Source organism: Mus pahari, chromosome 1 (assembly GCF_900095145.1).
Source record: "Mus pahari chromosome 1, PAHARI_EIJ_v1.1, whole genome shotgun sequence".
Taxonomy (NCBI): Eukaryota; Metazoa; Chordata; class Mammalia; order Rodentia; family Muridae; genus Mus; species Mus pahari.
In genome coordinates, this window is record NC_034590.1 from 141,640,995 (window position 1) to 141,666,838 (window position 25,844).

At 37.5% G+C, this 25,844-nt stretch overlaps 1 protein-coding gene across 1 annotated transcript in view; it reads left to right on the top strand.

The window, feature by feature from the left end:
• The window catches only part of Uhrf2 (ubiquitin like with PHD and ring finger domains 2), a 61,480-nt gene that overhangs the window by 20,860 nt on the left and 14,776 nt on the right, over positions 1 to 25,844 (top strand). Inside the window, exons 3-8 of the mRNA XM_021200625.2 lie at positions 2,599 to 2,858; positions 17,116 to 17,334; positions 20,780 to 20,889; positions 21,636 to 21,822; positions 24,529 to 24,652; positions 24,882 to 24,989. Of these exons, the coding sequence (XP_021056284.1) occupies positions 2,599 to 2,858; positions 17,116 to 17,334; positions 20,780 to 20,889; positions 21,636 to 21,822; positions 24,529 to 24,652; positions 24,882 to 24,989 (1,008 nt within the window). The remainder of the gene's footprint in view (positions 1 to 2,598; positions 2,859 to 17,115; positions 17,335 to 20,779; positions 20,890 to 21,635; positions 21,823 to 24,528; positions 24,653 to 24,881; positions 24,990 to 25,844) is intronic.

A 25,844-nucleotide genomic window follows, 5' to 3' on the forward strand; every position in this document is an offset into this window, starting at 1 on the left:
TCTTTCTTTCTTTCTTTCTTTCTTTCTTCCTTCCTTCCTTCCTTCCTTCCTTCCTTCCTTCCTTCCTTCCTTTCTTTTTTTAAATTTTACCTATTCACTTTACATCTTGCTCATTGCCCCCTCCCAGTCACCCCCTCCCACAATTCTTCATCTGTTCTCTTTTTCCTCTGAGCAGGTAGGGGTCCCCTTAGGTATCCCCTCCCACCCAGCCCTGGCACATCTTTGCAAGGCTAGGTGCTTCCTCTCCCACTGAGGCCAGACAAGCAGCCTAGCTAGAAGAACAATAAACAGGCAACAGCTTTTCGGGATGACCCTGCTCCAGTTGTTCAGGCCCCACATAAAGGCCAAGCTGCACATCAGCTATATATAAGTAGTGCATACCATATGGGGAAGCCTAGGTCCAGCCCATGTATGTTCTTTGGATGGGGGTTCAGACCCTGAGAAGCCCACGGGCCAAGTTAGTTGACTTTGTTGGTCTTCCTGTGTAGTTCCTATCCCCTTCTGTGCCATAGTCCTTCCTCCTATTCTTCATAAGAGTCCCCAAGCTCCATCCACTGTTTGGCTGTGGGTGTCTGTATTTGTCTGTGTCAGCTGCTGGGTAGAACCTCTCAGGACAGTGTGCTCCTGTCTATAAGCATAACAGAGTATCATTAATAGTGTTAGGTATTGGTGCTTGCCCATGAGATGGGTCTCAAGTTGGGTGGGTTATTGGTTGCCCATTCCCTCTGTCTCTGCTCCATCCCCCATGCCTACATTTCTTGTAGACAGGATAAATTTTGGGTTGAAAGTTTTATGAGTGGGTTGGTGTCTCCATTACTCCACTGGGGCTCCTGCCTGGATACAGGAGGTAGCCTCTTCAGGTTCTACATTCCCAATGTAGTGAATCATAGATAAGGTCACCCTCCCACCCCCATTGATTCTTGGGCACCTCCCTTACCAGGTATCTGTCTTCTGGAGATGCCCCATACCTCCTCACCCCTGTCAGTCGCCATTGCTATCTAGTCATCTCTCTTTGTCCTTTCCCACACCTCATCCTAAACCCCCCATGCCCTACCCATGTTCTTCCCTCCCAGTTCCTTCCCTCCACCTGCCTACTATGACTATTTTATTCCCCCTTCTAAGTGAAATTCAAGCTTACTTGCTTGGGCATTCCTTCTTGTTTAGCGTCTTTGGGTGTGTAGACTGTAACATGGTACCTGTAGTTCATGGCTAATTATTCACTTATCAATGAATACATAACATGCGTGTCCTTTTGGGACTGGGTTACCTTACTCAGGATGATATTCTCAAATTCCATTCATTTTCCAGCAAAATTCATGTCTTATTTTTTGATAGCTGAATAGTATCTGCTTGTGTAGATGTACATTTTATCCATTCTTCAGTTGAGGGACATCTAGGTTGTTTCCATTTTCTAGCTATTGTGGAAAAAGCTGCTACAAATGTAGTTGAGCAAGTATCTTTTTGAGGTGTTGAAGTTTCTTACATATCCAGGACCCCTCCCTACCTAGGGATAGTGCCTCCCACAGTGGGCTGGGCCCTCCTATAGTAGTCATCACAGACATTTCTTCAGGCCAATCTGATTGAGGCAGTTCTTGCATTGAGTTTCCTTCTTCCCAGGTGACTCTGAGGTTGTGTCAAGTTTACAATAAAAATTAGCCAACAAAGGGAAAACTAGATTGATGAGATGGTCATGTGTTGGTGATTTCAGATTTTCTTTGTAAGGACATGGGGAAACATGTTCAAGAGATTTCTCTCTTTCCCTGGGGTAAAAACAGACAGACAGACAGACAGACAGACAGACAGACAGACAGACAGACAAATAAAACTGTCTTCCTCTTACTGATGTCCTCACATTTTTTAGAAGAACTTTTAAAAACTTGCCTGTTTCTTAATTCCAATATACCTGTGTTCTAATCAATGTTTTCTATTTGTAAAAGTTGTTGGTTAGGTCTGGATCATTACTAGGCTTCTGTTTTGTATCTTATACCTCTGTCCTTGTTTTATCTTTTGTTCTTTGAAGTGGTAAATGAGCATATTTGCCAAGCAAGTTACTAATCCATGGCAGAACTCTTCCCAGTTTGTATATATTAGTTTAGCTGACTCTTTCCATTGTTCTTTATGAATAATTCCTTCATTTACAATTTTATTTTCATGTAGTGTTTCTTGTTGGACTGATTGTATGTTATTTTTAGGGTTATAAAGAAATTAATAGAACAAATTGTCTCATTTATAGTGTTGGTTTTGTAATGGCAGCATTCTTAACATGATTCCTGCGTACATAATCATTGTTTTTATAAGTAGAGCATAGACATGGGTGAGGAAGAACTAAAACATCGGGGCGGGGGAAAAAAAAAAGAACTAAAACATCTACTTCATTGAAGGAAATTGGGACAAAGTTTAGTTATATTAGTAAATACCAAGATTAAAATAGTACAATATAATCTAAAAGAATAGTTATGATCTAATCTGTAATCATTTCAAACATGAGTAACAAAAAATATTGTTTAATAATAACTCTCAAATAATTTGAGTTATATTAAAGTTTTTGAAGCAATAGATGAAATTAAGCTTCATTAACTAATTTTAAACTTTTTTTAGGTAAATGAATTGGTGGATGCCAGAGATGTCGGCCTTGGTGCTTGGTTTGAAGCACATATACATAGTGTTACTAGAGCTTCTGATGGACATTCACGTGGCAAAACTCCACTGAAGAATGGCAATTCTTATAAAAGGACTAATGGAAATGTAAATCATAATTCCAAAGAGAACACAAATAAATTGGACAATGTACCCTCTACGTCTAATTCAGACTCAGTTGCTGCTGATGAAGACGTTATTTATCATATCGAGTATGATGAGTAAGTGCTCATGTTGTTGAGGACTTCGTGTTTTCATGTATAGAGGCGAAGCTTTGCATTGCAAGATTATTTTGAATAGTCTTTCTGAAGAAATCATTTAGCGGTCATGTTCAGTCTTTGTTTCTGCGTGTTTAGAGATTGTTACCCAACAGTAAGGGCCCTTTCTTTCCCTGTCAGTCATCTCTGGCTTAGAAGTGGCTTGTTTTTAGTCATCCTACTATTGCTGTTTTAGGACGTTCAGATTTCTATTTGTCTGTTAGGTTTTGGTTATATTTAGTTTAGGAAACATTGTAATAGCTATAAGAGGATAAGGGGAAAAATACCAGAAACTGCTTTTAATTGAGATAATTTTACCCATTTGAAGAAAATAATTCATTGATTTTTTAAATATATCCATAAGATTATGCATTATCACAAAATTTAGAACTTTTCCATCTCTCTTACCTGCAAATATGAAATCTCTATGCCCCTGTCTCCGTTTCTAGATAAAGTTATATTCTGAAATATTATGAGGGATCTTGACTTTAAGAGCGTAGATTCTAACACTAAATTTTTGTTATTAAAAATTGTGGAACAAAAGTTATTGGCACACACCTAAATATTATTAAGCACACAGAAACTTTTTGCCATGTGCTATGAACACAAATCTTAGAATGGGTTGTGCATTTTTATAGTACAAGGTGGTTAAAAGAAAACTTAGCAGACAGGAAATGGGGGAGGAGGTGGGGTTGGCTGGAAAAGGGAAAAGCAGAGAACAGAAAGGAGAGAACAAAAATGTCCATGGTCAATTTCTTGATGAAACATCAACCAATTTCTACCCTGTTAAGCAAAATCTTCAATAGAACAAAACTTATCTTGCCCCAGGTTTTGAGAGTCGCTTGCAGGTTCATAGGTCCATGCATCCTACAAAGAATAGTATTCTAACCTGGGGAGCCAGGATTGGGCATGACTGTGAGAGTGACCCCAAACTGGACACTCATAATCGCATAGCTTATTATTAACCAAATTTGGGTAGGAGGATTAATATCAGAAGATTCCTGTGTGTCAATCTTGAGCTAATTGCTAATTGGTATTCAGGAAATGAATCACTCTAGTGCTCTGCAGCTTTCCTGAATTAAGGCATGGAGTTAGAAATAAGATAGTGTGGCATTTATTCCTGAAAATAACAGTCTCATTTATATTTTTTTTCTTTTTTTTGTATTGGATATTTTCTTTACTTACTGTCTTTGAGGTTCTCAGATAAATGGGGAAAAAGCCCTGATTACAGTCATATATCCAATGGGACATTTTAAAAATCCCTTAAAATACATGTCTTTTTAGTGGCATGCTTTATGGCCATCTTTAGATCAAATTCCTGTGTACTAGGCAATTGTGTCATCAGACCATTGTATATACAACTGACGATCCTTGCATGTGTGAAGGACTTCATGGTCATGTAGAAAACTTATGCAGTTCCCATGGGCACAAGTTCCTTCTGTGTAGTTTTTGCAATTTAAAACTTATAGTCTTAAATGCTTTGCTGATAGTGTCAAATTTCTTCTCATGGAGACATAATTGTACTTCTGAGTACAAGATCTTCAGAATGGCTTTGTGGAATTCTGCCAGATCATAAGTATTTTTAATGAACCCCAACAAGATACAGAGAGAAGGTTGATGGTAAGCAAATGGTGAATTCTTCTTCCTCCTTGAGGCCATCTTACCACAAATGATGGAATTTTATAAGGAGAAATGAAGAGTAACATGAAATAATAAATTAGTATCACCATAGTCATTTTAGTATGGTTTTCATACAAAACCAATTTTTAACCCATTTTCAAAGATAATTAGATTTTCTTTATGAAGAAAAACATTGTTTTTGTGCTCATTAGAATGTGAAGTTCCTCAGTAAAATCTATAAAACTTATAGAACCTAGGAAACAGAGAAGAAAAAGTTGTTTCAGTGGTACAAAACAGAGAAGGCATGAAATTTTATACCACTGACAAAGATGCTTTTTAACAAGTGTTGAAATTTAACTTATAGCAATCAAGATGGAAATTCATTTAAAATGGGGTTCATTATTGAAGTGAAAATAAATAAATCTGCATTACTTGCGCAAGTAAAATACGTTTTCATATACCTGTGGTCATTTTTAAGTCTAAATAAATGAAACTAAAAACAATAAAAATTGAGAAAACTGAAAAAACAGAAAAGTTAGTAGAGGGGCTGGAATATGGTTCAGGTTTGGAGAACTGACTGCTTGTTCATCCAGAGGACCCAGCTCCAGTTCCCACATAGTCACAACTGTCTGTAACTATAGTTCCAAGGATATCCAGTGCCCTCTTCTGACCTCTGTGGGAACCAGGAATGCATGTGATACACAGACATACGTGTAGCCCAAATATCCATAGACATATAATAATAATAATAACAATAGTAGTAGTAATAAAAAAATTTAAAGGAGAAGGCAACAACAAACAACTTGGTAGAAACTCATTTTCAGGATATCTGCGAGCAACGATAGACACCTTTAATCTTTCTTTTCTGATCCTTGTAGTTTGGGCTAGCTTACCAATACTACTTATCTCAAATGAATCGTCATTCTACTTTACTCATAGTCCTTGGTAATAGAACCAACAGTGAGAACCCACAAAATGAGAATGGGATTGGCCAGGACTAGTGATGCTGGTTTCGTGGTGTTAGTGTAGCAGGGTCTGGTGTCGGGGCATCATGATGGTGAGTAGTCCTGGATTTAGTGAATGCTGTGGCTGAGAGCATGGAGACATGTTACTAGCGTTATAGACTTAGTTTAGCTATTGCCAACAAGTAATGTTTAAGTTCTTGGAAGAGTCTTATCTTAATAAAAAAACAATGTCTATGGATGTTTTGCCTATATGTATGTATGCAAACCACTTGTGTGCCTGGTGCCCACTTTGGCCAGAAGAGTGTATCCTTGGAAATGGAGTTAGAGAAAACTAGTTGTGAGCTGTAGTGTTGGTGCTGGGAATCAAATCCAGGTTCCTAGAAGAGCAGCAAGTGCTCTTAGTCACTGAGTCACCCCTCCAACCTTGAGGTTTATCTTTAGATAAAGTGGAAAAATAGTTAGGAAAACAGCTACCTGAGGCTTTATTCTATCCAAGAAGTATTATCATTTGACAAAAAATATGATACAAAATAGCACAGATAGGAATTGGACCTGAAGCTTTAAACACAAAGTAAGCCAGTGCTTATTCAATTTTACAATTTTAGAAGTAGTTGAAGATGGTTTAGAAATAACACTACCCAAAGGATAGGGCCTGTACTTTATTTTTGTGTTAGAACACAGAACAAAACTTTTGTATTTATTTAGCTGAGTTAGTTTTTTGTTTTTTGTTTTTTGAATGTTGAAAACTTTCTTGATTAGAATCAGTGTTGGAGATGAGATAGATCAGTTGTTTTCAACTTGAGTTGTGACCCTTTGGGCTTGAACAATCTTTTCACAGGGATTGCCTAAGATCACCGGAAAATACAAATGTTTATTATGAATCATAATGGTAGCAAAATTACAGTTATGAAATAGCAACAGAAGTAATTTTATGGTTGTGGGTCACCATGAGGAACTGTTTGAGAACCACTGGTCTAAATCAACAGGCATAAGAAATCTACAGTAAATTTTACATGATAGAATTAAATGTTTCACCTCTGGCAACTTGAAGATAATTATATAGCTGGATTTTTTTTTTTTTTTTTGAGCAACAAAAAATACCAGAAAGTTAGTAGATGGCTTTTACAAATAGAAGACAACTCTTTTACAAATTCTCTTTACAATATGTAAAGTATGGTATGTGCTGTATAAAATGGATGAGCTCCTGTAACAAAATCCTTGGTAACAGAAGGCTATGGAAATATGTAAGACGAATCATGACATAACATAGAGAGGGTAATCATTTTTCTTAAAGCTTTGCGGCCATTAAAAGAATGAATTTTTAAGTAGAATAACTACCTGTTGACTTTAGTACATCATCAGAGAAGTCCATCTTTGGTGGAGAATGCATTGAAGAGAATTGCTTTAGTGGCATGCATATATATATATATATATATATATATATATATATATATATATATATATATACCAGCTTACCCCCTCCCTACTTGTTTTCCCATTTAGTCAGCCAGCCATAGGAGCACATGTGATATCAGCACTCAGAAAGCATGAATGTAGGGTCACCCTGAGCCACAAATCAAGTCCTTATTTTATCTGTTCTGTTTTGTTTTCTGAGATAACATTCCTCTGTATAATAGCTTTGGCTGTCCTGACTTCAAATTTACAGAGATCTGCCTGCTTCTGCTTCCAAGTGCTGATATTAAAGCATATGCCACCATACCTGGCTTCAAAATCCTGTTTCTAAAATGAACAAAACAGACAGGATCTTTCTTTGTTGCTCAGTTTAGCCCCAAATTTCTGGTCTCATACAGTCCCCTTTTTTTTTCAGCCACCAGAGTATTTAGGGGTACTGACTTATGCCACTGTACAAGCTGTAATAAATCATTTTTGCTGTATTGCAAGATTCAAGGGAGGCAATGGAATGTGACGTGGCTGTCAAATAGAGGATGCTGTAATTATACTGTATTGTACTGTGTGGACTATTGTCTTCCAGCTCCAGTGTTTTACAGCACCTATGTGGCCAGGTGCGTAGTCAAGAATGGAACCTAAAATGTAAGGCTGTAAAACTGTGATGAATAGCAGTGGAGAACTACATCTTTAACTTGGAGAATTTCAATCATGATAAGCTCTTATTGTAAAAACTTCATCTAGAAGGTTCTGCACAATAATACAGGAGCACCCAAACTTCAAACCTCTGAAGAGAAAGAACAGTCTGACCTGAGACATGGCTGTTGAATATACAGAGGTCGTTTTTTAGTTGTAAACGTAGATACATACAGAAAATATATTGTAAAGAGAATTTATAAAATTAGTTATACTAAATGACTTGTTTTCAGTATAATTTTTATTTTTAAAGCACTTAGGGTGTTGTAAACAGACTATTAATCATCCTATTTATGATACTAAGCACTAGAGTTTTTTTTTTTCAATGACCTATGTTTTTGTTTATTACATTAAGCTTTTTTATTACACTTTCAATGTCAAAGTGCTGCAGTATAGACTGGACAAGTACAATAGCTTACATAAGCTGTGATTATCACTTTAAAATGGAGTTGCTCAGACGTTGCTTTAATTTTAATCAGTAAGAGGCAGAGTCTTCAAACTCCTGGATTTGTGAACCTCCAGATGGTTTCCAGAGTGCTAGGATTACAGTACCTGGATGAGCGACTCCTTACTCCCCCTGAATGGGAGGTTGGGGTTTGAACTCAGGACTGTAGCAAACTAGGCAACTACCCCTAACCATTTGAAAAGCTATTTTTATAATAAAAGTCATATCTTACATATTATTAGACCACATGAATTCTCAGTCTGGGAAGGGAAACTCATTGGAGAATCAGATCAAGATACATAGGCATTCCTTGTATCAATTCCCTTCTATTTATATCAGGGATAACAGTTTTTAGCCTATATGAAAAATGATAAATGTTTCAGAATTAAGTTTTTTTTTTCTTTAGTTAGAAGGATTTTAAAAACAAAGCAAGAAAACTTGAACTAGGAATCATTGACACTTTCTCAGAATTATAGATACATGTCAGATGTTGGCGGCACACGCCTTTAATCCCAGCACGTGGTGGGCAGAGGTGGTAGATCTCTGAGTTCAAGACTAGCTTGGTCTACATAGTAAGCACCAGGACAGCCAGGGCTATAGAGAGAGACCCTATTTTTAAAACTCAAAGGGTGTGTGTGTGTGTGTGTGTGTGTGTGTGTGTGTGTGTGTGTGTGTGTTAGAGAAAATGTATTCATGCAAAAGTTAATGTTGACATGTTTTTAAGATACTAGGTATAACACACACACACACACACACACACACACACACACACACACACATCTTCTGAGAATTCCTTGATGAACATCGGCTCAATTGTTGAAGGCTTCTTGTGAGGAATGTGTAGCTTGTCAGTATTTTAGCCTAGGTTAGGCTGGTATCAATGATTATGCCTTACGGCAGCTAATATAAATAAAGTATGTGTGGTTAACAAAGTGTCTGACACAAAGTAGTTGGTTTTTTTATCTCCCCTCAATTAGTATCTCTTGTTTTATTAGAATCTTATCAACATGGTATTTGGAGAGAAATTTATTTTCTGGAGATTTGGATTTTAATGAATTCTAAAGTTGCTTTTAAACCCTTAGTGGCCATACATAATTTACCTGTGAGGAAAATTATCTCCTTTTCCTCACAATAAAATCCTAAGTCCTAGGGAAATATAAGTGTTAGGAAAGCTCTTTTTTGTGTTTTTAGGATAGAGTCTCACATGTCCTAAGCTGGCCCTGAACTGTAGCCAAGGATTATCTCGAGCTTCTAAGTTTCCTTCTTCCTTCTCTCGAGTATGAGTGCTGGACTAGGAGACATGTGCTACCCACCATGCTGGCTTATGTGGTACTGGGAATCAAGTACAGGGCTCCTACCCTTTAGACAACCACTCTACCAACTGAACTCTGTCTTTAACCCTGAAAATTCTCTTGATGGTGTTATATGAAGAAAATAAAATGAAGAAGGATTAAAAACAATGATATGTCAAAGGAGTATAAGCAATTTCAAACCATGAAAGGTTAAAGAAAAGGAAATGGACAAATTTTTCCTTATGTCATTTTGGTAAGCTTGTCCCCATTTACTTTTATGGCTTCCTAAATATTATTTACTCCTGTCGTATATCCTTTAAATAGCCAAGATGCTAAAAATTCAAATGACATTTAAAAGATCATCTGACAGGTCATTACAAAACTGGGACGGTGATCTTGGGTAAGTAGAGGTCCTCAGAGGCTCCTGGTGATACATATAAGACTGACTGGGGAGAGAATTCCGAGGACAGCCAGTTTTCCTTTTTCTAATAAGTAATATGTATAGGATAGAATAGAGTCTCACAGTGCTTTAGAAAATGTACCCTTTGGGGTTTAGAGGGGTAGGGAGTCAGTGTATCTCTAACCTTATCTAGAAGTCGCTCTGCTCACTATGTATCCTGAACTGGCTTCAGACTTTCAGGATGCATCCTGTCTCTGCATTTGGTTGCTGGGATTATAGGCTTGCAAACCTACCATTCCTTGTTAGATAATGTCAAGTCTTTTTTTAATACATGTGAATATTTATATGTATTGGGTACATGTGTGTTTTAGTTGGTACCTTGAGTATCATCTTTAAAAACACCATGTACCTCCTTTGAGACAGGATCTCTTACTGACTTTGAGCTCACCATTTAGATTAGACTGGCTGGCCATTAAGCCCCAGGGATCTCCTTGTTTCTGTTTCCTTGGTGTTGGGATTACAACTGTGAACCATCATACCCAGTTTTTTATGTGGGTACTGGGGCTTGAATTCAGGTTCTCGTGTTTGTATGGCAAGCACTTTTAACACCTGAGCTCTCCATCCTTTGATAATAATGTTAAATTTTACACACCAAGCTCTAAGATAATTTCTTACATGGATAACTCAAATAATTTGTAGCACAGTGGTAGTTCATGAGGAAACCAACTCTATTACACAATTTTTCAAAGGTTACATTCATGAAATTGTATGACTCCAGAGCCTGAGTTATCCAATAGAAGAAGGTCAGATACTCTGGAGTTGGAGTTTGAGGTAGTTGTGAGCCACCCAAAAAGGGTGCTGGAAACTGAACTTTAGTCCTCTGGAAGAAGAAAGAGTGCTCTTAACCACGGATTGATGTCTTCAGCCTGTTTTACTTCGTTAGAGTCTCATGTAGCTCAGAGTGGCCTTGAACTTGCTTTTGTAGCTGAGACAGACTTACATTCCCAGTCTATCCCCCAAGTGCTGGGGCTAGAAACATACCCTGCATCTAGGTTCAAGTTCTTTATCTTTAGAATAATGTTTAATGTCTGTCTATTTACCAAAATAATTAGCACCAGGTATTATTTTGTTTGTGGGCAGATGGTAATGGGTAAAGTGGTCATACTGAAACTGGGGCTTGGGTACTTGGATTTATAGAAATGTTACAGTCAGTAGAGGGTCTATCACTGTAGCCTGTGTGTTTTGGAAACTTGGAGGTCCACCTGCTCAAGCCTCATGAGTCCTGATATCCCAGGTATATGCATTCACCTTAGGGCAAAACATGCTATGGGTAAGGAGAATTGGAAGAATTAGTATTGGGGGTTAATTGTAAACATGTTAAGAGGAGTTGAAGTGGTGTTTGCAATTAATTACTCTCAGTGTTACCATATTTGAAGCTATTCTCAGCCTGTGGTACGTCTTTGAGTAGTCTTAGTTATTGCTACTGCAGATAGAGTCTAGAGAGGCAATTGTGAATGAACCATTGGTGTTTTTTGATGGAAGTAACTTTTTCTATAAAGTAACAAAATGGGTGTTTTTGAGAGTATTGATTTTTTTTTTTTATTAAATCTTGTCAAGTATAATGATTTCTAAATTTTGATAGGTTTTTCCCAAGTAATGGTTTTCATGTTGATCTTGAGTATAGGGAGCTAGAATCAATCTTGCTGCAATGACTAATTGTCCTGTTTCTTGTTTGTGACTAATGTGTTAACCAAGGATTTCCAAGTATATTTTTCTAGTTTTCTGTGGATTATAAGGTTCTGAGTGAATTATAATCAAAAGGATACTAGAAGACATTAGATGTACATGTGACATCATTATTGCCTTGAGTTGTGAGAGAACTTTGTACTCAGAAAGCTAAATACGCATCATTTCTTCACACAAGTGTGTCTCGATTCTATCCACATAAGTTGTTTGGAATGCATGTTCCACACAGAAGTCAGTTTTTCCGAAAGAGATCCCAAAGCCTAATAAATATAAAGAACATACATATTATGCAATAAACTGAGTATTTTGTTTGAGTTGCAAGTCTTTAGTTTATTAGATTTTAGTTTTAATTAATTGAAACTTCTGTACATGCACATGTCTTGATACAGTCCACATTCCATTCCATTCCTACAACTTCCCTATCTGTGCCACATTTCCCTCCAAACTTCATGTGTTCTTTCTCTCTCTTAAAGCTCTGAGCCCAGCGCTGCCTATATATGCATCGGTATAGGACCATCTGCTGGAGAATTGAGTAGCTACATCCCTTTCCTCTCCCAGAATCCATCAGTTACCAATAGTCTTCATTCAGGGGTGGGACTTCCTGGCCTCTTCTGTCTCTCTCACTGGGCTGTTTGCCAGATTGATCTCATGCAGGTGTTACGTGTGCATTCACAGCTGCTCTGAGTTTAGTTATGTGACCAGCCTGTCACGTTCAGTCAGTATATACTGTTTTGCTGTGGATATCTTACTTACAGCTCTTTATAGCATCTTACATCCTCTCTTCCATGCTGATCCCTATGCCTTGGGATGGGGTTTTGGTAGATAACATCCATGTAGAACTGGGTAGTAGGACAGTTTTACTCAACCAGCTGCGAGTGTCTGTGTTAATCACCATGTGCCAAAAGATATTTCTCTAATGAGGATGAGAGACGCACACATTTATGGGCATAAAAAGGAGAACTTGGAGTAGCTTAATATTGTGTATAAGATTTGCTTGTTTTAAACTTAAGCTTTTCTGATTTAATTTCTTCCTGTGAACATCTACTTGCTGTGTTCTTTTTTATTATAACATTGAAAAATACTTAACAGTGAAATGCTCTGCCTTTTAAAAGTGTTGAATAAACTCAGGTTATTTCGGTAAGTATTTTTAAAGTGCTGTATTTTGGGCTTAGATATTTTTAACCCAGTTGTGTTTCTACCGTTATATAAAAACAGTAATTCATCATTGCTAATGTGTTTGAAAATGTATTTTCATATAATTTGTAAAATCCCCATATAAGCAGTTCTGAGTAACCTATTTGTAAGTTCTAAATTTTAGGTGTCCTAGGATGTCATAATATTTTCTGTTAGAATATGAAATGTTTTCTTTTTGCATGCAGCTTGACATTAAAGATTTTCTAAACTAGAACATGCCTACAGATGAATGGTGTCCTTATTTAAACATATTTCTTCCAGGAAGCAATGTTGTGGAAAAAAGGGGTTTTGTTGGTAACTGCCTTGTTTAATAGTTTTGAGTGTCAGAATTTTTAGCTTAAAAACCACTCATTGAAATGCAGCTTCAATATTGTATGCAAATTCTTTTCCATTTCCCTGGAACGGTATTCTGTAGATTCTATTCATCAATATCTGTTAGCAAAAATGGGTTGCTTTTAGTTGACAAAGATGTCATCTAGCTAAGGATAATCAAAAGTACATACTCTAAAGGGTAACTCAAAGAATTTTATTACATTTGGAACAATGCAACTCTTACTGGAAAATTTAAGCTTTTGATTTATTTAAGCCTTATTGAGAATCTAAATCTCACCAAAGTGTGATAAAATCCAGAATGCTGTAGCTTAGCTCTGTAGAATATGCCTTGACATAAGGTTCTGAGAAACAGGTACTTAGATTCTTCTTCCTATGGGAGCAGAGACTGGCCTCTTGGTGCAGTAGAAAGGAAGCTGACCTTGACCCATGACTCCAGCTTCTTAGGAATCCTTTAAGCCTTGTTTTAGAAGTTGTTCAATCTTCCGTTTTTCGAAGAGTGTTTGGTATAGTCTGCAGTTTTCCTCAGTGTCATGCTGGAAGAAGTGGCTACCTGGACCAGAGGTTAAGAGCACTGAGCAGCTCTTACATAGGATGGATGCTTGGTACTCACATGGTGCCTCACAACCATGGATTTCTCCAATTCCAGCCACAGGTGCTCTCCCTAGGCCTCTGTGGGCACCATCTGCACATGGTCCACATACATGCACACTGGCAAAAACACTCATACACAGAAAGTAGTTTTTAAAGAGTTTTAATTCTATAAAAGCAGATTTTTATTTAATGAGCTAAACATACTTCCAAAAGTGTGTTATAACTCAAATATCCTAAAGTTCACACAGGCTGTCTCAGTGAAAACTTGCCATTTGACCAGGTGAGTGCTGTGATAAGAGTATTACAACACTACAAGGTACAGGATGTGTTTTGTGATCTTGAAGAGGAACAGTGGAAGAAGCAGAAAATGGACTTGACAGACATTATTACTATATTGTCAAGGGTATGTAATAAGAAAGGGCTCTAAAGATGGATTAAAAATTATAGGCATAGTGGTAATCCGAAGTCCCACTTCCAGGTCCAGTTAACATTTTAGAGAAATATGAAATCGATGCACCAGAAACAAACCAGCATTTGAGAGAACTTTAGTTTCCTGGGTACTTGGAAGTAGCATATGAATAGGGGTCTGGGATGATTGATTTGGTTAATGTGTATTAGAGAGCAGTTTAGCCACTTCTGCTATGCTGTGTTTTACCCAAGAAAGAAGGTATAAAATATATAGGAAATAGTATTCAGCACATCAGACAATGGAAGGAGATACCATCATAAAATACAGGCTTACCGAGTAGGCCCTTCAAGTTGGAAAAGACAGAACATTCTAGGAAAGGAATTCTGAAGATCCCCATAGATAATCTAAACTGTTTATAGAGGAGTTTTATAACTGGCAGAATCTAGAACATTAAACAGCAACCAAGAAGAAAAGTTAGCAGAAGGAAAACAAAAAGATGGAATTAACTTATACTTCACTACTTGGCTAAAAATTCTGACCTTTTAAAAGTCACATGGTATAATATACTAATAAGAGCAAGAAAGTATTCCAACTCTTGTTTAAAAATATGGAGTCTAGAAACATTTGCTTCTTACCACTATCTAAAACAACTTCTGCTTTACTTCTGCAAGATTAGGATAAAATGTCTACTATGTATGTCATAGGATTGTTATAAAACATGTGTAACAACTTAAAATAATTCCTGGTATGTGCTATGTAGAAGGTACGAGTGAGCCAAGTAGATTTGGAGGAAAGGTAGAGTAACCATCTAAAAAGTACAGTGTAGCATCTTATTTGTTAATGCTGAGATAGAAGATGGCTTTGAAGTAGAGTGCTTGCCTGGCATGCCAATGTCTAAGGCCCTGGATTTGATTTTGTTGTGCATGTTCCTCCTTGCCTCCTGCAAAAAAAAGAGCTCAGAACTGAAAGCAGTTGGCTCTGGGATATACTTAGAAGTCAGGAGGTGTGGTGGGCTGGGGCAGAAGACACCATATCTTTATAAGCCCTGAATTTTAGCATGAATTTTCTGCGGATATAAGGGGAAAGTTAAAACATGCAGACAGGCAATTATGTTTAGATTTTTAACTTCTACTTTTGGTTTTGTTAAATCTGTAAACTGGTTGGCAAATTGAGAGAACAACGTAATTGTTTAACTTCAGTCACTATCATCAACTCATGGCCAGTTTTGACCTGCATGTTTAAGTATCAGTGGATTATTTTGAAGGGAGTCACAGAGTTGAAATCATTTGAGGAATAAATGGCTTGATATGCAGCTTTAGTATCCCTGGTGGTATGCTGTTGAGGTCCAAGAAGGGCCTACCATCAGCTTCAAGAAGTTGAGTTAGCGGATGAGCACAGCGTTTGAGCCAAGGTCGTATACTTTCTGAGTCCCCTTCAGTCCCTGGTTAATTTCTGTACCTGAGTTTAGTATTGAGTTGGACAAGATTTACCCAGATATCTGAGACCTTTCATGTCCTATACCCCCCACCCTGCCTTTCAACACAGTTGGCTGTCACCATGGGTTGAGGGCCCTTATCACCTAGTTAAGATCTTTCCCCATATTGTTTATAACTGTCAACCTTCATCTTAATATCTGCTTCCCAAAAATAGGTAAAAATTATTCTTTTTAGCATTTCTAGGAAAGAACTGACATTTGATCTCAGGCTGCCTTCCTTTAAAAGGCCTTTTATCTAGCTGGTTTTGGCTGATGTTTGGATAATTATATTTTAGGAGAATTTTTTAGTATAACATGGGTTGAATATTTGCTTTGGAGAGTCTGGAATTTTGGTATGTACTGTATATGAATACCTATATGGGCAGCCTTTCATGACTGGACACTTTAATATGTTGGAATGGTAAAATGTATTTTTATGTTATAGTTTGGTTGGAAGAAGCATATCTCTGGAACAGGACCCTCAAAGCTTGAATTAGAGTTCTTAAGGCCATCCATAATCCAAGTGATTCATTGACACACAGAAGTCCTTAGAACACAGCCCATCTATAGCCATGTGGGTGCTGGGAACTAAACTCTGCTCTTGGGAGCAAATGCTCTAATAAAGCAATAAATGTTCTTCATGGCTAAACCATCTTTCCAGCCCCTATTAACTTTGTTTGTGCATGTATGCCTCTACACCATGTGTATACTAGGTACTCACAGATGCCAGAAGAAGGTGTGGGCTCCCACAGGAATGGAGTTTGAGATGGTCGTAAGCTGCCACGTAGGTCCTCCACTTCCTTTAGCTGATAAGTCATCTCCCTGACCCCTATTGACATAGTTTCTAAAGTTAAATATGAAACAAAATTTGTGTTCTTACTATTTCCATCTCTTAGCTAACAACTGATGACTTCCGCAGCTTTTACTATGTTAATTAAAATCATTAATAAATATCATTTAAGTATCAGGAAAAACAGTCTTATTTAGGATATTATGACAGCAATATTTGACAAAAATAAAATCACTACATTAAAAACAAACAGGATCTGGAGATGTAGCTCAGCATTAAGAATACTTTCAGCTTTTATAAAAAATTTGAGTTTGGCTTCCAGCTCCCACACTTTGAATTGTCAAAACTGCCTTCAACTTCAGCACCAGGAGATGCGATGGCCTCAGCAGGCATGGTATATATTCACATGTACACAGACACACAGAACAATAAGTCTGGAAAGAAATCCCAACTCAATAGGATGATGTATACAGAACATGGAATGTGCTTGCCTAACACTGTGTAAGCCATGAAAGTACCTGTGTGGGGCTTGCTTTGGTGGGGGAGAGTTCATTCATGTTCATCTGAGTTGCAGTACAAGTGAGAAATATACCCAGTAATAAAAGATGTTGCTACCTGTTTATATGTATGTATATATGTATACACTTTTTAAAGATATAATCCAGGGTGATCTCTAATTCCATCTCCTACCTCCACTTCTTCAGCCCATCTTACCAGCACGTGCCACCTCCACCATTGGAAACTTTAGTTTTTTCTTCAACTCTGTAAATGACGTCTTTGTATATAGTGCATACAAATTCAGCCTTCTGTGGAAATAATCCTAAACTCCATTGTGTGGGTTGTTTTCCTCTTCCTTCAGATATCCAGAAAGTGGTATACTAGAAATGAATGTTAAGGATCTTCGACCACGAGCAAGGACCATTTTAAAATGGAATGAACTAAATGTTGGTGATGTGGTAATGGTTAATTACAATGTAGAAAATCCAGGCAAAAGAGGATTTTGGTATGATGCTGAAATTACCACACTGAAGACAATATCAAGGACCAAAAAGGAAGTTCGTGTAAAAGTTTTCCTGGGGTAAGGTTCTTGTCACTAATGCTATTTAGTTACTCAATTAGGAATGTAATTCTCAGATATGCAACACATATTCTCATTAAAGAAGAGGTTAGAGAGAAATTTTCATCTTAGAGGGGAATATTTTTATAAATTCTGAGAATATTACAACTGAATATATCTTCATCTTTAAGGTCAAAGATAATTTTTGGATATAGAAGTGTCTGACTAGAGAAATCTGTGCTTTGTTGAGTTCTTATAGATGAAACAATACCCAAAACCATAACATAGTAATGTATTACTGCAGATGACAACTTCACTTCTGTTTTCTAGCCTGGAAGATTTAGGGTTTTTCTCAAGTAATAGCTAGTAGGTATTATCTTACAGAGCGCTTACCCAGGGAGGTTGCCACTGCACCCCTCTCTCGGCTTCCTTTCCATTTTAATTAAGTGAATAGTCACTCATTTGGCTTTTAAAAGATAGTATGTGTTAAGGAGTTTCTAAAATTTAATTTTAAATTCTATATTCATTTCTTGTTTTTATATAGTGGGTTGATATCAGATTTGTTGTATTGATCGGTGAAGGAATTTAGCATGCCACTAACAGATTTCACTTCTTAAGAAAGAACCAGATTTATATATTGTTCATGTTGTATTTAACTACATTCATGGCAAAAGGTGACAAATCTAGGAGCACACATTTATTATGGTTCATAGAGAGTAAGGGTAGGTAAACTGTAGCACGCTGCTTGTGGTTGTAGACAGTTTTCTCGGAACACAGCAGTGCCCATTGATTATTATCTGTGCTGGTTTTGTATTTAACAGCTTTGTTTGAGAATTGCAGCTATGAGAACATTTGACTACGTAACTTAGACTGCTTCTGATTTGACTCATGACAATAGTTGATAACCCTGAGATATGAGGATAGAGACCGTTAGGGCCTGCTGAAGAAAGATTTTTGTTGTTCTTGTATTAGGATATTAGAATTAAAGCTCATATTTTAGAAAACTAGATTTCAGACCCTTCTAGAGAAATACAAACGTAATTCTGTTAACTAAGATGCAATTTAATTACAGATTTCTGAACTATTTATAATTTACATATGTATACAAATCTGAAGAAACCACCAAAATAACTTGACTGTGTAGGGAACCTTATGGTATACTTGATTATAGGAAGTATAAAAAAGGTGCCATACAACAGGAAATACCAAAACTCATAGTATTGAGCTTATTTAAAAAAACAAAACAAAACAAAACAAAACAAAATAGTATGGACCATGGTGGCACCTTAAAGTTGCAGCAGAGTTTCATAGACAGGAGGATCTCTTGAGTTCAAGGCCAACCCAGCAACGTAGTGAGATCCTGTCTCAAAACAAACAAATAATAAATGAACACTTTTAAAGAAAAAGAAGCTGCTATTTTAAGAAAGATTTCTAGTCTAAACGATCCTGAGGTAGAAAATTGCTTTGGTGACTAGATTAAACATGAGTGGAAAGATGGACAGGCAAATATTGATTATTGTAATGGTTATGTTATAGCTTTCCCAATTGTAAAACACTGCTAAGTTCTTACTTAGTGTCAGGAACATAAAATCCATAAAAGAAGCAAAGATGGTTTGAGGATAGGAATATATTTTGTAGTTTAAAATCACAGGGTTCACATATCAGATATCCTGCATATCAGATATTACATTGGAATTCATAACAGTAACAAAAATACAGTTATAAGTAGCAATGAGAATAATTGTATAAGCCAGACAGCAGTGGTGCACACCCCCAGCACTTGGAAGGCAGAGACAGGTGGATGTCTGTGAATTCAAAGCCAGCCTGATCTACAGAAAGAGTTCCAAGACAACCAGGGCTACTTGGAGAAACCCTGTCTCAAAATAATAGTAGTAGTAGTAGTAGTAGTAGTAGTAGTAGTAGTAGTAGACGACAACCAGGGCTACTTGGAGAAACCCTGTCTCAAAATAATAATAATAGTAGTAGTAGTAGTAGTAGTAGTAGTAGTAGTAGTGGTGGTGGTAATAGTGGTAATAGTAATAATAGTAATAATAATACTATGATTGGCAGTCACCACAACATGAGGAATATACTAAAGGGTTGCAACTCTGGGAAGGTTGAGAACCGGTGGCTTAAGAGCACTTACTGCTCTTGCAAAGGACATATGTTTGGTTCTGTACCCATATGGGCATCTTATAACACTATAACTGTAACTCCAGCTCTAGGGAATCTAGTGCTCACTTCTGGCCTCTGGGCTCCTATACACATGTGGCGTGTTAGATTTAAATGGGGTGTCTTTAATTTTAACTTTAGTTAAGTATCCCCATTCCCTAGAAATACAAATGTCAAAACCTGAGACTGAGGAGGCGACTCATGTTCTTAGGCAGATTGCAAGGAAGAAAAGGTAGTACAAAATTGACAGATTATAGACTTAATGTATGGTGGAATTTTGCCATATGCTTAGGGAGTCAGACAAGGAATAAAATTTAAGAAAAGTAAGTTAATACAACTCTTGAGAAGATGTGAAGAAATGGTTACTTCCAAGGTGGCATGACAGTTGATAACAAAAGAGCTTTACCTCACAGCTGCTTGAGTTACATAGTTACCTGAACAGTTTTATGTATTATATTTAATATTAAATTTTTAATAGAAAATTTAAATGGAGAATGTAAATGGATGCTACCCTTTCTCTTAAAAAGTAGATATAATGTTGAATTCACAAGAGTCAAAAGCAAATATATAAAATTATTAAATCCATATATACCAAGTTTTCCAAATACAAAGGAAAAGCTATGATTAAGAAAGATAAATATGGCTGGAGAGGTAGCTCAGTTAAGAGCTTGTTGCTCTTGTAAAGGACCCTGTGACTCCCAACACCCAAGTCAGGCTGCTCACCACCCACTGTAACTCCAGCTCCGAGGGGATTCACAGATCCAGCTCATGCAGGTGCCTGGATTCATGTGAGCAACTTGCACAGGCCTGTACACATTCACATAATTCATAATAATAGTTTTTAAAGGGAGGGACAAGTTCACAGTCAGTTAGGAAACAGAAGAATATGTAAGTGAGTATAAATTAAAATAAGTGTGGCTTCATATTTGGAAAGATACCTAGTAAGAGGCCATCTTGTTTTAGCCAGAAATATTGGAAATATGTTTGAATCTTATTTTGATTAATAGGGATGCATTAACCTAGTTTTTATGCTAAATGCATAAGACAGCTATTTCTTATTAGATAATCTAATAAAGTCTCTGATTTTCTTTATTTCTGATTGTTACTCTGAAGTTATATCTAAGTTTGAAAATTAACTACTACTAAAAACCGTAGACCAGGGTAATCGTAATAACTATATGCTCAATCAATTTATAAATGAGAAAAATACAGTAAATGTCTCCAATGGCTTATTATTTTCACATAACTTAAATGTTGCTTATAGAAGTTAACATTTCTTCCTCTTTTTAAGCAGGGGTTCTGAAGGAACATTAAATGACTGCCGAGTAATGTTTGTAGATGAAATCTTCAAGATTGAGAAGCCTGGAGCCCGTCCTCTTTCCTTTGCAGATGGAAAGTTTTTAAGTACGAGTTTTTCTGTTAGGCTTAGACTCCGTGTGTTGTGTGATCAAATCTAGTTTTATTGACCAGTGAATACTTTTGCAGGAGTTATGAAGTAGACCACTTTTTAGGATAAGTGAATAGCTTGTGGTTAACTGTTGTTTTGTAAAATGGTCTTTCAACTGCTTCTCCATGTGTGTTCTTTTAAAAAAGTATTTTTTTTAAAACTTATTTATATATGTGTGGTCCAGTGTGTAAGTTGATGCCAGAGGACTCCATTAGGAAATCTCCTTCATCATGTGGGTCCTGGGATTCGCACTGAGGCTGTCAGGCTTGGTGGCAGGTGCTTTCGCCTGCCGAGCCTGGGGTGGCCCTCTGGGGGATTCTCCCGACATTTTCTTTATGTCCTTATCCAGTCTTTAACATCAGTATGTATATAATTCAATTTGTGGCACTAATATACACTATTCCTGTGTTTATTGCTATCACCCCCACCACACACACACACACACACACACACACACACACACACACACACACAGGTATACTCATGGGCTCGTTTCATAAATTCTGATTTAGTAAATCTGGGGTGAATCATTTGTTCTTTCTTATCTTTCGAGTGTGTGTGTGTGTGTGTGTGTGTGTGTGTGTGTGTTTGTATAGAGAGAGAGAGGGAGGAGAGAGAGAGATGGCTCAGTAGTTAAGAGCACTGACTTTATGTGACTACTAGATATAAAAGAGTAACATTTCCATAATTTTGTTCTTTATAGGGAAAAATGACCCTGAATGTGACCTGTGTGGTGGAGACCCAGATAAGACCTGTCACATGTGTTCTTGTCATAAGTGTGGAGAGAAGCGGGACCCCAACATGCAGCTTCTGTGTGATGAGTGCAATATGGCCTATCACATTTATTGCCTGAGCCCGCCTTTGGAGAAAGTCCCAGAAGAGGAATACTGGTATCCTCACCAGGACTTTGTTTTCCCTCCCTCCCTCCCTCCCTCTGTCCTTTCTTCCTTCCTCTTTCTCTTTTTCTTCAGATAGTTTCTTAGTATGTAGCCCTGGCTGGCCTGGAACTTGTCTGTAGACCAGGCTGGCCTCAAACTGGTAGAAATCTGCCTGCCTCTGCCTCCCAGGATCTTGAATTACAGGACTGTGCCACCACTCCTGGTCAAGCACAGATACATGGTACATTAAAGCATTTAAAATGCCATAGCTGGTGGTCACTTGGCATTGATACCTTTATTAATTTACTGTACAGCTCTGAACTGGGTTCTAAATTTATAGACTTGGATTTATGGTCCTGCCCGAGTATGAAGTCATTCAGAAGTGCAGACTTGGTTGCTGGCCTTTGCTTTCGAGGCTTTAAGTTGCCTAAAAGGACCTGGGATGACACACCTTAGTTGTTTTTCAGTCTTTCTATCATACTGTTTTTCTCCCTATTTGCTTAAATACCCTACATTCTATCCAGATGCCGTGTCTTTCATCTCTTTAAGTCATATTCTTGTCTCTGTTTTCAAACTTGATTCTTCTTGGAAGCATTACATTTACCTTCACTGTAATATTCATCCTTCAGGTTTTCACTTAGGCATATCCAGTCAGCCTTTATAATGACTTTCAACCCCCTAGTATGTTCCTAGTATGTTGTATTTCCTGTTATGTTCTTAGGAATTAAATACTTAACATATACCAGCAGTGTTTTATATGAATATTGTGTCTAATTTTTAGGAAGTTCTTAAGTAGAACAAGGCTCCAAGATTAAATATACTTACTGTAATCTAAATTTACTTGTGTAGTTGTAGTTAGAAACAAACCACTAATGAAAGATTAGGGGAGGTGCCTAGTCAGATTTATAGTGAACTTAAATAATCACACTAAGGAGTCTTGTAAAGTAGTTTTTAAAATTCTGTGCATGCATGTAGGATTCCTTGGAGTTGATGAGTGCTGGAAATCAAACTCTGGTCTTCTGACAGAGCAGTGTGTGCCCTTAACAACTGAGCTGTTTCTCTAGAACCACCCCTCTTCTGCCGTGGAAGGTTTTAAAGCAAGGGGTATACTAGTCAAGAATACTGATACCCCAAGTGGCTAGCTAGTATCAGTGTGAAGAACAGACAGCTCTTCTTTCCTGTAATCTTTTTGTAGGCTCATTGCAAACATGATGGCAGTGTTACTACACAAACCACGGGGGTATAAGGATGAAGGAAAGGGGCCGGTGACATGGTTAAGTAGATACGGATATTATGTCAGGGGTGACCTGAGTTCAATCCCTGGGACCCACACAGTAGAAGGAGAGATCCAACTCTATTGTCTTCTCATCTCCATGTGTGTCATGCATGTATACAACACACACACACACACACACACACACACACACACACACACACACGGGGATTGTGGATAGAGCCATCCCACTTTTCAAATTAAAACAACAAAATGGAGAAGGGCTATGACTCTTTCTGTTTCTTCCTCCTCCTGACTCCCATGATCATATGGCTAGTAACCGTGTCCCCCTGAAGTCTCATCTCACACTTGTCCCTTGTTTTGGTGGAAGTGTATATAGTGGAAAGAACCTTGTATGTGATGACTTTTCAAATAGTTTTTTTCAAGTGGAGGGAACTAAAGAATTTTCATTTTTCCCCAGTAGTGCAGATAATTAGGAGTGACTAGTGGGCATAGATGTATTCTTTACTCTAAAACTTATATGGAAAAGATAATTATGAAAGAAAAGAGGCAAATGTAAGATGAATTTGGCAGTGAATTATTTTGTTGGTATCTCTTGACATTCCCAGTTTTTGATAGACAGTAACCTTATTCTCTAGACAGGTTTTTGGAAAGTATTAATGCTGTTTATGAGAAAGGACAGACAAATGCAGAAAGCTGGGGCAGGTCTAGAGGTGCTGTCTTGTGCACTTACTATGGTGGACTAGACTTTGTGATGTTGAGTCTTGAACCCAAGGCTTGGCTTGTAGCTCTGCCCAAAAGCTATACCATTCACACACACTCATATATATCCTTCTAGATTGCGTTTCAATTATTTATCGTGTGTTGATGTGATACAGTATAAGTGTGAAGTTTAGAAAAAACTTGAGGTAGTCGTTTCTCTCCTTCCACCATCTGGGTCCCAGGGATTGGTCTCAGGTTAGCCACCTTGGTGGCAGTGACCCTGTGCTTTTACTGCGCCATCACTGGCCGCTTGTATATGTTTTGTTTTGTTTCTTTTGAGAGTTCTAATCACCGGGCTAGATGAGAAGATGTATTCATTGCATTTTTAACTGTTAGATTCTTTTTCCTTTAGTTTGTATGAGAATTTCAAATGAACGTTTTATTAGAGTTGGTAATAAGATTAAGAATTATGTTCCTCCCCCATACACCAGACTTTTGGACTGAATTTCAGGGTGGATAATACAAAATCTCGAAATACTTTAGAAGCAAAACAAGAATTTTTTTATTTTTATTTATTTATTTATTTATTTATTTATTTATTTATTTTTGCTATCAGCTTTTATCCTGTGAATATTTTTGAAAAGTTTAAGATGTTAGTGACAATTGGTACTCTGGTCTAACCCAGTATACCTTAATACTTTTTCTAATGTAGTAAGGCCATTATTCTGTTACTGGGATTAGTTACCAGACATTGTTTGTTCTTTCTTTTTTATTCTGTTAAGGTATTGTCCTTCCTGTAAAACCGACTCCAGTGAGGTGGTAAAGGCTGGGGAGAGACTCAAGCTGAGTAAGAAGAAAGCGAAGATGCCCTCAGCCAGTACTGAGAGCCGGAGGGACTGGGGCAGGGTAAGGACAGGCCCGCCTCCCTCTCACTGTCTGTTAACAGGACAGAGTGGTTCGGTGTTGGTCGTGGTAGTAACCAAGATTAAACAACTTAATTGTTAGTATCAGTGAAAATTGTGTAAATAACCATTTCATTCATCCAGCTATTTTATTCACGTTTTATAGCAATTGGAAATCTTGAAAACACTTTTATATACTTGATTTCTCAAACAGCTTCTTTTGTGACTTACAGGGAATGGCTTGTGTTGGTCGAACAAAAGAATGTACTATTGTCCCTTCAAATCATTACGGACCAATCCCTGGTATTCCTGTTGGATCAACTTGGAGATTCAGAGTTCAGGTATGCTTTTGAATTGGCATAGTTGGAAGGGTAAAATTCATAGAATTAAATAGAATTCAGATGATGTTTACTTTTGGTTTTCATTATGAATGAGTCTCAGTTAAGTAGCATATGCCATTCATTCGTTAGGATAGATGATCTTACTTGGAATGAGTCTTTCCCCAGACATGGTCAGACAGAAGCACACCCTCACTCAGAGTGACACATCAGTTATCTCTGCTCTCTCTGCCATATGGTTCTGTGTTACATGCTGGTTCTCTGTCTATAGTCCTGGTGGTCCTGGAACTCACTTCGTAGACTTCGTGGTCCTCGAACTCACAGAACCGCATGCCTCTGCCTCCCTAGTGCTGTGATTAAAGGAGTGAACCACCACCACCCAGCTTCTCAGAAAAATTTTTAGAAATTTAATATTTGAAACAATTTTAAGTTATGTGATAAATGCTTATCACATTAAGCTTATTGTCATTAAGCTTTAGGCTTCGTTTTAAACATTTTCTTTGAATCTTTTCTTGAGTGAATTCTAAGATAGTGGGCCACTTAGAGCCAATTAATCCAGTACTAAAGTTCTTCGCCTTTCCCCACGTCTTTTGGCTCTTACTTTCTTTACGCCCCCTTCTCTGGCACCGTTCCCAGAGTCTTGGAGTGGGATTTACAGATGTCCAACTTACGGATGGGCATTTAGCAGTCATTTATTCTCAGTACTTTGACTATTAGGAGTATGCAGTAAAAAGCCAACAGCAACAATAATCTGCAGGCATAAATACAGTTATTTAGACGACGATTTGAGAACCACGTTGTATCTGTGTAGCCAACCAGCAACTGCAGCTTCTCTCATAGGATCTTTGACTTCCCAAC